The sequence below is a fragment of the Taudactylus pleione genome, unplaced genomic scaffold (genome assembly GCF_031769625.1).
Source record: "Taudactylus pleione unplaced genomic scaffold, aTauple2 ptg000602l, whole genome shotgun sequence".
Lineage (NCBI taxonomy): Eukaryota > Metazoa > Chordata > Amphibia > Anura > Myobatrachidae > Taudactylus > Taudactylus pleione.
The window spans coordinates 6,066,281-6,081,127 of record NW_028285004.1 but is presented as its reverse complement, the minus strand read 5'-3'; the positions used below and the strand labels follow the sequence as shown (position 1 = coordinate 6,081,127).

At 46.5% G+C, this 14,847-nt stretch overlaps 1 protein-coding gene across 2 annotated transcripts in view; it reads right to left on the bottom strand.

Annotated features, from left to right (window-relative positions):
- The window catches only part of COLGALT2 (collagen beta(1-O)galactosyltransferase 2), a 186,552-nt gene that overhangs the window by 61,258 nt on the left and 110,447 nt on the right, over positions 1 to 14,847 (bottom strand). For both annotated transcript variants that reach the window (XM_088453900.1, XM_088453901.1), the window contains exons 6-7: positions 12,612 to 12,731; positions 6,916 to 6,992 (exon numbers count right to left, since the gene is read on the bottom strand). In XM_088453900.1, coding sequence (XP_088310026.1) covers positions 6,916 to 6,992; positions 12,612 to 12,731 — 197 coding nt within the window. The remainder of the gene's footprint in view (positions 1 to 6,915; positions 6,993 to 12,611; positions 12,732 to 14,847) is intronic.

Sequence of the window (14,847 nt, the reverse complement as noted above, 5' to 3'; positions counted from 1 at the left end):
AGATGTGCGAACATCGCTCGGAGCAAACGAGCGGCCGCTTACGAGCGGCTCTGAATCAGGCCCAGAGTTTCAGAACCACTGCTCTAAAATGACTGATATCTGTGTAACTGCATTTAATTCATATATTTATATATAGCAAATGCAGCAAACATGCAGCCTGCATGTTAACTAATTGCAATGAATTAGTAGTGTACATGTATATTTCATATGTGCCAGGATTTGCATCTGCAAAAATTAAATTAGTCACAAATTTCCTTCTATGTGTCAGAGGTTCTAGGAGGATAATTTTCCTATTGCTGAAATCTGAACAAAAACCATAGCAACCAATCTGACATTATATTTATCTGTTTAATGTAAGTTAGACAAGGAAGTAAATTTCTGATTGTTTTCTAATGGTTTTACTGCGTATTCTCACCTGTGGGCAATGTTTGTAATAAGCCTCATGGAGTCTGTACTAGCTGATAAATAATATCCCCATGTACAGTGGCAGATGAAGGGAGCTAAGGGGAAAAGTCTACTACGACTAGTTGCCTGAGGTTCTTTAGAGTCACAGTCAAATCAATGAAGTAACAATATATTATTGTATTATATTAGCATGCATGTAGCGCTGAAGTTCTGGGCCTGAGTCAAGCTTGGAGGAAGACAGGTGTCTACTTCTAAAAGGGTAAAGCAGTAACATAAACAGAACTCACATCTACTGCATGTTAATGTAATGTTGTTGCCCGATATGGGTAACGAGGCACATGACCAGTTCTATCAGCAAAATGTTTGAAAAGCTGTACGCAATGTATGAAGAGACTGATTGGAAGATATTCTGGTCCTCTGCTTTTCTCCAATCACTTTTATAAAGCAGGTACTGTTTCCTCATCCACTAAAGAGAACCCATCAGGATGGGGGAACGAAAAATAAATTCCCAAAAGCTTCCCCATGGTAAGAGAGAAGAAGCACCTATAAATAATATATTAGAATTTTCATGTTGGGCTTTATACTGTGCTAAGCTTTCCCCTGATAGTGTAAAAGGTATAGCAGGAAGCAATTAGTTACATTTGAGCTAGTGACAGAATAGCTAAAGCCGCGTATCCATTAGGCGTTTTTAATGAGCGATTAATCGATTACGACATCGTAATCGTTCAATCACTCATTAATCTTGTACTATGATAACGGAAATGACCAGCAATGCGCACTCCCACTGGTGGTTTCCGACATTAATCACCGCCTGAACATGCCGGTCAATCTGCTGATAATGGCAGATTCACCATGTTCAGGGATGAGGGAGGGTGCCTACACTGAATGACATATCGTTCAGTGTAGGCACTACAGGGGATCAGGAACGACTGTACGATTACGATGTTGTAATTGTACTGTCTTTCCATAGTCGGGTAGTGGATGCACACCTTTACTTAAAATTTAATAAGGAAAATCAATCCCATTGTGAAAACAGAAGAGGGAGAGCTGGCCTCAGCACAAGATTTAACAAATATTTTTGACAAATATTTCTAAAATCTAGGAGCCAGGATGAAAGTGTAGGAGACAGACCCTGGCAACCAACCCCCATGGCCACACCACTAACGGGGTACCCCAGGTAAACCACCCTCCCACAGCCACATTACCGAGCAGCTAACCCCCATCTCCAGGCAACCAACCTCCAGAAAGACCACCCCGGGCAAGCAAAGCCACCGCCAGCAGTGGCCGAACTAGAGTGGTGGGCCCAGGTGTAAGAATATACTTTGGGCACCCCTATGCAGTGCCCCCAGTAGTGGTCCGCTATGCAGTGCTCACAGTAGTGCCCCATTAACAATGCCCCTTATACAGTGCCCCCAGAAGTGGTCCCCCTATGCATTGGCCTCAGTAGTAGTCCCCCGTATACAGTGCCCCTAGTAGTAGTCCTCACTATGTATTGCCCCTAGTAGCGCACCCCCGTATACAGTGCCCTAGTAGCACCCCCCCTTATACAGTGCCCCAGTAGTGGTCCCCCTATGTAGTGCCCCTTTAATCAGTGCCCCCAGAAGTTGTTCCCCCAGTAGTCCCCAAATACAGTGCCCCCAGTAGTAGTCCCCCTATGCAGTGACCCAGTAGTAGACCCCACTATGCATTGCCCCTAGTAGCGGCCCCACCCTGTACAGTGCCCCAATAGCGGCCCCCCCCATACAGTGTCCCCAGTAGCAGCCACCCCCCTCATGCAGTGCCCCTTACACACACAAAAAAACATAACTACTGTATCATTCACTGCCAGCTCCCACGCCCTTACAGGCTGCCCATGGTCCTCACCTCTGGAATCAGGATGATGATCAATGACTGTCTTGACAGTCACACACTGTGACAAACAGCCAGGAGCAGCCGTGCCCAGCCCTGTATCACCGACCATCGGCTCCCATGCCCCTGCAGGCCGCCCCCGCTCCTCAGCACTGCACTTTCAGTCACACAGTGACACACAACCAGGAGGAGCAGCCGCTGCCCAGCCAGCCCTGTTTCACCACGCCGGCTCCCACACGCCCGCTGCCCGCCTGACCATGACTCCAGTTTCAGTCCAATCTCCGGCGCAGGTACAGCAGTCAGCGTGGCTGCCTCTCTCCCCTCACGTCTTTGACGCCGGTGCCGCCCTTGTTCTGCGCGCCCCCAAGCCACCGCGGGGGCTGCAGGGACAGTAGAATACGTTTTCAGAGAGGATAGAGAGTTTGTGATTTACATAATTATATCTTATGGTTGGAAAACAATTTGTTCTGTGCGTTTAAGTAGTTATTATCAACTGTCAAAGGTGTGCAAAAGAATCGTAGAAAAGAGTCTGAGGAGCTCGTTCAGACCCTCTCGCTAGATGTGTTCGCTCGCACCCTGCGTCTGCAAATCCAGCGCACCCCCAGCAAGGCAGGCGATTGCACGGCAAGGCATTAGCACTCCCACTATGTCTTGGCGTGCGATCACTTAGTGTATGCAGACGCCCATCCACCATTCATAAGATGCCCAGTTGTGCACGTCATCTCCTGGAAGTGCATGAAAACATTGGTACATCGACCAACATTGGATGCGATCGCAGCGCTTGAGGTTGACTATACCTTGCTGCAAGCACTGCGGTCACTTCAGTGTGAAATACAACCTAGTGACGTGTACTTTGATGCTGCCTTTTAATTACGCAAGCCAATGAAATAGCGTTGAAACACTCAGGCACGCCTGCGTTCGCAGCTCCACACCCCCTGTCACCACCCTCAAACAGCTTCTCCTGTCACTCATTCTGCTGGGCTGTCTATGCGCAACGAGTGAACGCATTCTGATCTTTCGCAGTGGTTTGGGCACGCGCTTTGCAATGCATGCGCAGAATGCAACTATCGGTCAGCTACAAGTGATCGCATCCTAGCTAGAGGGTTTGAATGAGCTCCTGAGTTCCTACAGATCTCTTACTGCTGCTGTCCAAGTTTGCCAAGGCATTGGATGAGCAATGAGCGGGTAGGCACAATGGCTCAGTGAAGGTAAGTATAAGAAAAGCGCTGCATCTACTGGTAGGTCCACTCGCCATGCGGTGCACTGATCCACCCGCAAGGCAGGGCAGACACAGAGAGGTCCCTGGTGGAAGTGCTGCTAAAGTATCTTTGCATGCATATATGTTATGGCAGTGGCAACTCTAACATTTGGGAAGAACTAAAAATGATTGCCTTTATACTGTATATTTCCATGTAAAACCAATGTTCAAAAAACTTAAAAGGGCTTTTTAAGATTATGGAAAAAGAATCATAGATGGAGGGAGGACAGAATTAATGGTTGCAGCAAGGAGATCTGGGTTAAAGAAATGGGATGAAATAGATGCAGTGATGGGGAATGTCTTGGAGGATGTTATGAAGAAGATATGTATATTTCCAAGTCCGCCGTGCCCCCCCTTCCCTCTTACCTGTCAGCAGCAACCTCTCTCCACAGCCCAGCACATGCAGCAGCAGTCTCCTCTGTCTGTGTGGAAGGGGCGGAGGTGATCACAAAGATTTCCCCTGGCTGAGGAGCTGAATATGTCTCCCTGTTCCACGCACAGCGCCGCTGCAAATACTTTTTTCCCAAAGCGGGGGTGGGGAGACCGCACCTCCCATGATTAGGCCATGTAACGTACTGGGATTCGGCCCAGTTCCCTACGTGCCTGACTGTAGGTCATATCTGAATCCACCCTCAACTTCACTCTCCACATTCTATGCATCACCCAATGCTGTAACCCTAAACCTTTGCCCTTTCTTCTTCCTGGATATCACCAAAATCGTTTTCCAAGCTCTTGTCATCTCATTAGATTATTGGAATTGCCTCCTCTCTGGCCTGACTTTCACATGTCTGTTCCCTTTGCAATCTATGCAGAATGCAGGGGTGTAATTAATCTTCCACTCTCTCTATTCTTCTTTAATTGTGCCCTTCTGCAAAGACCTGCATTGTTTCTCAACTCAGGCTGCTAACCCACAACTATTAATCCCTCTTAAATGACTCCAACTTCTGCATCTCTGACCTTGTCAAGAAATATTCCCCTACTCTGCTCAGTCAATGTCCTTCATTTCTCCTCTACTATCACCAGAGCCAGCCCTAGGCATAGACAAACTAAGCAAATGCCTTGGGCATTTGGAATGCCTAGGGGCACCCAAGGCCGCCTTAGGCCAGCAGAGCTTTGGGGCAGGCACGGCCGGAGCACCTGCTTCTGGGCAGAAACTATGGTAGCTACTACTGTCAATGTTCAGCGCCATGATCAGAGCTCAGCTGACATATCCGATCGGGCCTGGCAGCAGCAAACAGTGAGCAGGCAGCGGCGGAATAGCCAGCGGCGGTTCGTTGGGATGGGTCACCTGGACGACGGCTAGTGGTTAGCGCGGTTGCTGTGCTGGGAGAGTGGTGAAGGGTGCTGTGCTGGGAGAGGGGTGCTGTGCTGGGTGAGGGTTGCTGTGCTGGGACAGGGTTGCTGGGTGAGGGGTACTGTGCTGGGAGAAGAGTGCTGTGATGGGTGCTGTGGTGGGTGAGGTGTGCTGGGAGTGCAGCACAATGGGAAAAGGGGCGACAGCACAGTGAGACCACGCTCCTTCTGTGAGACCACAAGCTTTTTCAGGATCCCAGGGGGGCACCACCCAAAATCTTGCCTAGGGCACTAATTTGGCTAGGGCCGGCTCTGCCTATCACCATCTCACACTCCTAACTTCAGGACTTTCTCTGTGCTGCTTGGATCTTGTTTAATTTGCTCCAAAATCCACTCTTTCAACTCTCTCAAAACTCAATTTTTGATGATTACCTGCCATGCCCCATCCGAGTTATCTCCCTTCTTATGCTCCACCAGCCCCATCTGTTCCTCTACTCCTATCACGTGTTTCCTTCCCTGCCCCATCCCAAATGACTTCCTCCTCTCACTCCACCTGCCCCCTTACACTTGTTTGCCTAAAACTCTATTGTCTCTCTTCCCTGTTCCTCTTGAATTTAGCTCTCAGGAGCATGGTCTTCACCGCGTCATACCCCTGCCGGCTCTGGTTGGGGAGGTAAGTGTTTTTAGACATGTGGAGGAGGTATATGTGGGATGTGTGAGTGACAAGTGGTAGAGGTGTGAATGGCAGTTTGGGATGGTGCGAGTGACAATCCAAATCCAATTAGGAATGAGTTTGGTTCATGAAGCTCACAGACATTGCACAAATGTGCTCACCCGATAAATGCGAGATCCAATTAGAAAGGGCAATTTGCAAAACTCATTGCAAGCTTACGTTACTTTTCTACAAAATATGACTTGGGAAAAGTGCATGAAAAGTGGGGAAACCATCCTGGACCCCAAAAAAGTGACAACAGGACCATATAGAAGGCTGTTAGTGGCCATAAGGAAAGTGCCGGAGGTTTTTAAAAAGGTGTCAAATGGCTGACGTATGCACTTGTTTATCAATGGTGGAAAAATTATAGCAAATTGAGGTCTTTCCAGCATTGTGGGGTACACAAAAATGTCTGGTTAGTAGCTTTTTAGTGTTTTTATACACGTCTATAATAGGTTGAAATAAACACTTTTACCTTTTATCCTCAATTTCAAAAACCCATCATCCGTCAATACAAACCCTCCACATACTGTCCCACAACATTTCACCTATTATTGAACTTTTTTAGAGAAATTCCCCTGAAAACTGACATATATTTGTTGACAAATTAAGCTATTTAGTCCCTCCAAGTGTGTGATCATTCATTGGAAGGGGTGTACCAGAGGTTCTGCACTGTGGGCCTGACTCAGAGATGGACGCTGTTAGCTTTGCTGCTGCATATGTTAATGCAGCAGGAGGCGTCTTTTGACAAAAGCCAGCATCACTGATACAAATGCTGCGCAGTATCGGATCACCATCGCGACCATCGGTCGTAATGGCTACAGTCATCACCCTTCTGAGTAGGTTTTAAAATTACCCAGACTGAGCGGCGGAACTGCTCAGCAGGGGCCAAGAAATCTGCTTAGGAAGACACAGACCCTGGCCCCGGCACGCCTACAAAATAGTAGCACACGCCCCCGTTTTGTAAAACAGCCCCCGTTGCTGCCCCCACCCTGTCTCCAAACAGCTGCAGCATGTCGATCATGTTGTGGCTTTGGGGGCACTGCAAGCGTTCTCACAGAAACCGTTCAGCACATGTGCAGAACAGGTTTGAGTACATCGCTGAATCAGGCCCTGTGTCACAACATTTGTACCTTAAAATAAATATATTTCCTACCTTTTCCCTGCCATGTCTAGTCACACTGCACAAAGATTCTATGGCAAAATGCCTGTCACAGATAGCCCATAGCCAGACACAATGCACAGAGAGCACACTGCATAGAGAAACTATCGGACAGGCTTAATTCCCAAATGCTCACATTGCTCGGCCGCACAAACAATACAGTAAGCATTGTTTCAAGCGTCATATAAAAGTAAGCTTAGTGTATAACAGAGAATAATGCCAAAGACAAAAACTAACCTCGTCAAACCCCATCTTGTCCGAATGTTTAGATGGCACATAGACATAACGTGATGTTTCCAGTGGAGGGCGATCAACTAAAAGACATTAAAGATAAGAATTACAAAAAAAAAAAAAGACTCAACAGCTGCATTATATATTACAAACAGTACTCAATGTACTTGGTTTTGCCTTTAATATGCTTGTTGTTTTAAAAGTATGGGAATACTCGCATGTATTCCCATAGCGGCGCCGTCTTGCGCTCTATTACATTTAGCCCTGTATCCAGGGGCGTCTTAAGAGAGGAGGGGGCCCATGTGCACTCCCCGTGCGGGGCCCCCTCCTCTCTCCCCGGTGGCCTGGCCGCCGACTGACGCGGCTGGCCAGCCACCGGGGCATTAGTAGACTCCGGGCACTAGAGTCTAGTCTCACAGTAAAAATGGCCCGCAGCCATTCTGTGAGACCATAGGGTTACTCAGATATCCGATTATCGATGGATCTGTAACGATCTGTAACGATGCTCTGTCTTTGTATGCAGTCGCTTGGATTTGCAATGTGAATGGTGTGCGTCTCAATACAAATCCATGTGGCTGCAACATTTGCATATTTTCGCACAGCCGATGCATACATTTTCACAACTGAGGTGGCATTAGTGTATATCTCTGAATCAGGCCCTGCATACTGAAGATAAAGAAGAGCCAGAATAATATGATGAGTTCAGAAACTTCTGTTTTAAATCCGGTGTAAGAACAGCCCTTTATAAGGACGGAGACGGTGCACTGGAGTGACTAGCTCTACAAGCAGTCCAAAATTATTCAAAAAGTTTGAAAAAAAAATTACATTTAGATAAGATAAAGTGGTAAACATTCCACATGTAAACAAATACCATGACATGGATAGAACTGTGATGAGAAAAATTGTGATATGACTATCCTAGTCAATAACAAGGTTGCTAAGGTTAAGTTTTGATTCTAGAGATCGTTCCATAGAGGTAAGGATTGAGGCAATACTTGTTATAGATCTGTATCAACGGAACACTTATTTTATTAATGGGAGTGATAGAACAAGCAAAATTAAGTCACACTTTCACAAAACAATTGGTATTTCAAATCAATTACTTTATCAACAATTCAGCAACCATTCAACAATTTTATTTTTCAGGAACTCCACATCGACTACGATCGTCAATCCTCATCGACAACCTAGCGTTTTTAAAAAAGGTTAGTATAATCAACGTATTTATCTTAACAACTTTTCCTTTTTCAGCTATTACCTGATTGATCAAGTTAAGTATATTATGCAATTACAGTAACAAATTCTAGTTAACAATCTACTTTATATATTCTATAACTCAGTTATCTTGGCCATATAGTATTAGTTCAGTAATTTGTATAGCGCTACTTCTCAGTTGGTGCACAGGAGGGTGTTGCTCGGGTTAGTAGACAATTCTCTATCAAGTGTCTTAGAGAGAAGCTACGGTTGAATTGAAATACAATTGACTCCTACCGAGGATTTCAGTTGACAATATTTGCTGCTATATGGTTGTATACAGAAATTAGATTGGCAGCCTGAAAAGTTTCTTAAAGATACTTTTGTTGCAAGTCTGTATCTCCCTGAGCTGAAGTTAGTTATTTATGCTACTTGTCTATAGTCTCTCACTAGTAGCAGTGATAACACAGGCTAGCAATGGTACAATATTCCGATAGCTGAATTGCCTTAACTCCTCTTTAGTGATACAATCCTGTAGCTTTGCTCCTGTTGTTGCTCAGCTCAGTGCAACACAACTTTTATTTATCCACAATTATAACTTTTCCAATATCTTTGAAGCTGAGTCTGATGCTCCTCTGTGGCCACTTTTATTTCATATTTTCCTCTAGCTAGGTTGAGTCAAAGGGAGGATAGAGCTGGCTGACTCCTGTTCCTCAGTTAGATATCAGGTGCTAAGTAGATGTGGACAAGTCACTGACTATTACAGGGGGTGAAAACTAGAGCGTGCAGAATTAGATGAAATTGTTTAGTCTGCCTGTAAGTAGCTGCCGATGAGCATCTGCTGTGGGGGCGTGATGAGATCACTTACTGCTGGAGTGTCCTCAATTCCCCCTATACTACAGCGCCTGTCACTGCCTCCGGCCACTCAGCCTAGCCCAGCTCTGGCCTCTGACGTGGACTCAGAAACTCCGCCTTTGCCGCTCCATCCCTGGATGATGCTCCCGCCTCCACCTGCCTGCCTCTGCCGGACGAATCGGAGCGTCACTTCTAGGCCAACACGCACTCTCCGGACGGGGTTTCCCGTCACCACACGGATCCCGGTTTATCGGCTGAACACTACAACGTGGGCTCAGGTAAGCGTGACGCAGCGAGGCTCCTCCTCTGACACTGCTGCCTCACAAACTGCCACGCCCAAATGCCATACCTCCCAACATTTGTTAATAGCAACCCGGGACATCCGCGCACCGAAGGCGCACGCGTTCCTGAAAAGGGGCGTGACCTATGTGTAAAGAGGGCGTGGCCTAGCGACACGCCCCGATTGCATCACTAAGGCTCGTGCCCCCGGGCTTCCCCCCCCCCCCGTACTGTGAATAGATGCTGTGCGCGTGCGCACATCATCTATTCTCGCCTGCATACCTACTGCTCTGCTATACAGAGAAGCGTGTATGCTTCCCCCAACTTCCCCCCCCACCACGGGACACGCGGCCCGTGGGTGGGACAGCAGGACAGTCCCATAAAAATGGGACTGTCCCGCTGAATGCGGGACAGTTGGGAGGTATGCCCAACTGCTGCTCCCTTCCAACTGACACCTGACACTGGTCATGTGACCTGCTGTTGCCCTCTTGAGAAGCTGCAGAGGCTGCTGGGAGTTGCTGGGTATTACACATTTACTATGAAGACTAGCTCAGTTTGTGTGATACCTGCATCAAGAACAAGCAAACTACTATCACCAGAACCTAAAACCTCTCTAATACAGGTGCAGCTAATCTGTTTACTTTAGTGGCTGCACAGACACAGTAATATTCCTTTTCTAAATCTGTGGTATCCCCCTCAGTCGCACACTGCAGATACCCCTTCAGCTTTCTGCCCAACCAGCTTCTAGCTTATATTTATCACGTACATTCTATAAAAGTTAGGTAGAAGCTGATTGGTTGATATGGGTAACTTCTCCACTTGCCCACTCCATAGAACTTAGACTTGATACATTTCTCTCTATGCCTCCAACTGTTCCTTTATCTAGCCTCTGTACTGTGCAGCATGAACCCCTAACTGGGCTGCCCATAGCATACCTCCCCACCGTTTGGATTCTGGCAGAACAGTCCAGTTTTTTAGTCACTGTTCCGCCTGCTAGCAGCAGGGTCCCGCGGGAGGGAAAGGGTTGGGAGGTCACTCTGTGACCTGCTGCTCTATATAGCATTGCAGCGGTAAATAGATGAAGCAGGCATCCAAAACCTGTGGAGAGAGACTGTGGCCAGTCCAGCAGCACAGGGAGAGCATGACGAAAATAGAAGGTATGACATGTGATCATGCCCCACAATGATGCGTGATGGGAGCACAATGTCCCTCCTCTACCCTTTCAAATGTTGGGAGGTCTGCCATAGGTATGGCTATACACCCTTTCTGTTTTGTGGGGAAGAATTCTGGACTTGCAGGCCTGAATATGTGGCCAACTAGTGCCGTCTAACAGCTGTGCACTAGAGATAAGTTACGTACATAGAGTGTGGCTCCGCCATTGGACCTTACAGACACTGTCAGCACTGCCTGGATGTACAGGACCTGGGATATGTCAGTAACTGGGACCGACGTTCCCCTCCTCCGAAGGCAGGGACAGAAATGAGTGAAACGGAGGGAAGGGGGCTGAAATCACAGAGAGGATGGATGCAGGGAGACTAACAGGGATGAGAGACAGAAGGGAAAAGAGATGAAACAGAGAGAAGGGACAGGTATAAAAGAGAGATTTACAGACCAGGGAAAGGGGAATCCCACATTGTGCAACTTTTTTATTTTATTTAGGCAGAGTGGAGACTTTTCTAACAAAAGAGGGGCAATGATTTTATCCAGGTTGAGTTGAAACATTTATCAAGGTAGGAGGCTTATTTTTTTTAGGATGGATACATGTGTTACCGAGAAATATTGTTTTTTTTAAGCAGGTGGGATCAAATTTATTTAACATGGGCAATAGCTCTATTCAGGGGACAAATGAAATGGTAAACCTGGCAAGCCTATGTCCATGATTTACATACAGTATATAGTAAAGATGAAGTGTATGTAAGATGCTTATTATGTGAGTGTATAATGTATTTGTACAGTGGCGGAACTAGAGAGTGGAGGGACCAGATTTAAGAATATGCTTTGGGCCCCCTATGCAATGCCCCCAGTAGTGCCCCATATACAGTGCCCCCAGTAGTGGTCCCCCTATGCAGTGCCACAAATACAGTACTCCCAGTAGTGGTCCCCCTCTGCAGTGCCCCCAGTAGTGCCCCATATATAGTGCCCCCAGTAGTGGTCCCCTTATGCAGTGCCCCAAATACAGTACTCCCAGTAGTGGTCCCCCTCTGCAGTGCCCCCAGTAGTGCCCCTTATACAGTGGCCCCAGAAGTGGTCCCCCCTATGCAGTGTCCCCAGCAGTAGTCCCCCTATGCAGTGCCCCCAGTAGTAGCCTCCACTATGCAGTGCCCCCAGTAGTAGCCTCCACTATGCAGTACCCCCAGTAGTAGTCCCCCCTATGCATTATCCCCCAGTAGTAGTCCCCCCTATGCAGTGCCCCCAGTAGTAGTCCCCCCTATGCATTGCCCCAGTAGTAGTCCCCCCTATGCATTGCCCCCAGTAGTAGTCCCCCCTATGCATTGCCTCCATTAGTAGTCCTCCCTATGCTTTTCCTCGCGTAGTAGTCCTCCCTATACAGTGCACCAAGTAGCGGCCACCCCCCCTATACAGTGTCCCCAGTAGCACCCCCCCTATGCAGTGCCAGTGTTAGTGCCGTGTCCCTTACACACACACACAAAAAACACACAACTTACCTTAATCCCCGCTCCTGCCGCTGTCTGCTCCTCCCGGCCCGCTCTGCACTATGGGAGAGACGTCATGACGTCTCTCCCAACACCCGATGCGGAGGGGAGCCGGAAGGCGGAGCTCATGAGTGAGCTCCGGCTGGCTCCCTCCGTGGATTCAGCAGCCAATGAGAGTCTGTCTGACTCTCATTGGCTGCTATAACAAACACACAGCCGTCGCTGGCGGCGGTGTGTTTGTTACTGTGTAGTGCCGACCGCTCTTACTGCGTTCTGCAATACACTTAAATACAGTGGGGTCCGGGGGACACTGGAAGCGGGTGCAGTGGTACTGTTGGATGCAGGGGGCTATGGGCCACAGCGGGCCCCGGTGCAAGCCACCGGCTACACCGCCGCTAGTTCCGCCACTGATTTGTAATGACTGTGAATGAGTTATGACATAAATTATCTGTGAGTAAACAGATTAGATGTGGTGTGATAAAGACAGGAAATTGAGAATAGCATACTCGAGGAAAACTGGGCTGTAATATGTTATTCATTGTATTCATTGTCTTACATACCAGGGTGTGTCCAGCCACAACACCCACTGTCTCAAATGTTCTCAGCTGCATGTATATTAACACTTTGTTACCCAGTTGTGCGTTTCCTGTCTGGCGTATTCAAATGAAGCAATTGTCCTTATACAAATACGTAGAATATATAATTCAGTACTGGACTTACTCATTGCTTCTGTCAGTACGTGAGTGAAGCTCTCAATGTCATCTTCTAGGTTTTGATGTGGCTTCAATGGCACAACAAGATACCCATAATGCTCCTTATTACAGATATACATCTGAATTCCTAGAAAAAATACAAATCAGAAATTATAGGCAAAGGATGCATTGTTTTACTTAAGTTCACCTCTAGGACTGCAGAATAAACATGAAAAGTATTGTATTGTGTCTGGACACTCCCAGCTTGCTTATCTCTGAGGTAACGTCAAATCAGACAAACCTGACATTTGTACATACTTAAGGTACAAATTTAGGGCCTGATTCAGAGCCGCTCGTAAGCAGCCGCTCGTTCGTTCCGAGCGATGTTTGCCCAACTGCGCATGCGTACGGATCTTAATACGCATGCGCGAACCAGTCAGTGCGGCCGAAAATCGTTTGTTCGCTAAATAGCGAATGCCTGCTAATATGAGTGACAGGAGGAGGCGTATGTGGGTGGTAACAGGGGAAGGTGCTTGAAAACGGGGAGTGGAGATCCGAACGCAGGCGTGCTTAAAGGTCAAAACGGACGTTTTATGGGTGTGCATAATTAATACAGCAGCTTCATTGACCACGTCACTGGGTTATTTTATAGTCAGAACTGCTCGCAAGATTGTGGTAGGAAAAACCAACCACAAGAATAGCGAGCAGTTCATACACTGGTCGATGTACTCGATTAATCTAATAAATAGCGGACATGACGTAGGATGCGAGCGGCCAGGGGGCGTAGTTATCCAAAAAACGACCGCAAGTTTTGTTCGCTCGTTCAGACATAGAGGCGTGAACAGACCGCAAAGAGCGAACGGTTCATTTGAATAGCCACCCCCTTTTCCTGAACGACCGTCCGCAAATTGCGTCCGGCTCTGAATCAGGCCCTTAGTTTTAGTTTTTTCTAAAATGTTTACCACTATTTACACATTTGCATTAAAAGGCTTTAGCAACATTTGTACTAAAGAGTATAAAATACAAACAGCCACAAGATGGCAGTGTATGTGATACTTAACCTTCCGTGAACCAGGTGGAAAATATCAACATGGTGAACCATATGGGGTATCTCATACCCCATGCTATACTTCACTATAATGGTGCATACACACGGTCAGATTTGTTGTCCGATATGAACGATAACGATTTTAAAAATCGTTCATATCTGAAAGAAAATCTGACATGTGGGGCTGCAACGTTGAACGATGCGCGTTCCCACATGTCAGATAACGATATCTGACATTGTCTGTGTTTCAGATTTTGACGATTTCATTCATTTTAATACGGTCTGAAATCGTTCAATCGTTCAAATAGTTGGTAAAATCTTTCATTGTTCATCTAACAGATCTGACCGTGTGTATGAACCATTAGTACACTACTTTAGTACAACAGTAATTCCAAATGTTATAACATTGATGCTTGTCTCTTAAGGTATCAAAATAAAACAAAATCTTTTAAAACAAGAAAACAAAAATAAAACTTTTTTATGAACTAAACTTATGTCTTCTAGTAACAATTTTTTTGAATAAGATCTTTGGAACACGTTTGAATCACAACGGTTAATAAAAATTAAACTTATGAACAATTAGAAATAATTAAAATAAACTTGGTCAACTCAGTCTTAGGGGTCTATTTACTAAGCAGTGTTAGGAGAGTGAAAAGTGATAAGGTGCCAGCCAATCAGCTCCTAACTGTCATCTCACAGGCTGTGTTTGAAAAATGACAGTTGGGAGCTGATTGGCTGGCACCTTATCACTTTTCACTCTGTCTCCTAGCACTGCTTAGTAAATAGACCCCTTAATGAGAACTCTTGGCTGACATTTAAGGCCCCCATACATCAGAAATTGATTGCATCATTCGTGCAATTTGCAATCGATTGTGTATAAAAATCTTCCCCTTTTTCAATCTATTGTGGCAATTCTGCAATCGAATGAAAAAGGCAAAGATGTTTATACACAATCAATTGCAAATTGCACGATTGCTGCAATCAATTGCTGATGTATGGGGGCCTTAAGGCAGGTGCCGAACTAGGTGGGGTATGAGATGCACACAAACACACTTTATGCATGAGTACTCACTGTGCTAGCGCTCGACGCACTAAACCGCCATCACTACTCAAACTGGCAATGTCGCAACTCCAGCTACTTGAAAAGGCAACTTGCGCACAGTATTTTTTTAAAGGTTATAGGAGTTTAAATCTTGCTGGAGTATGTCACACCCCA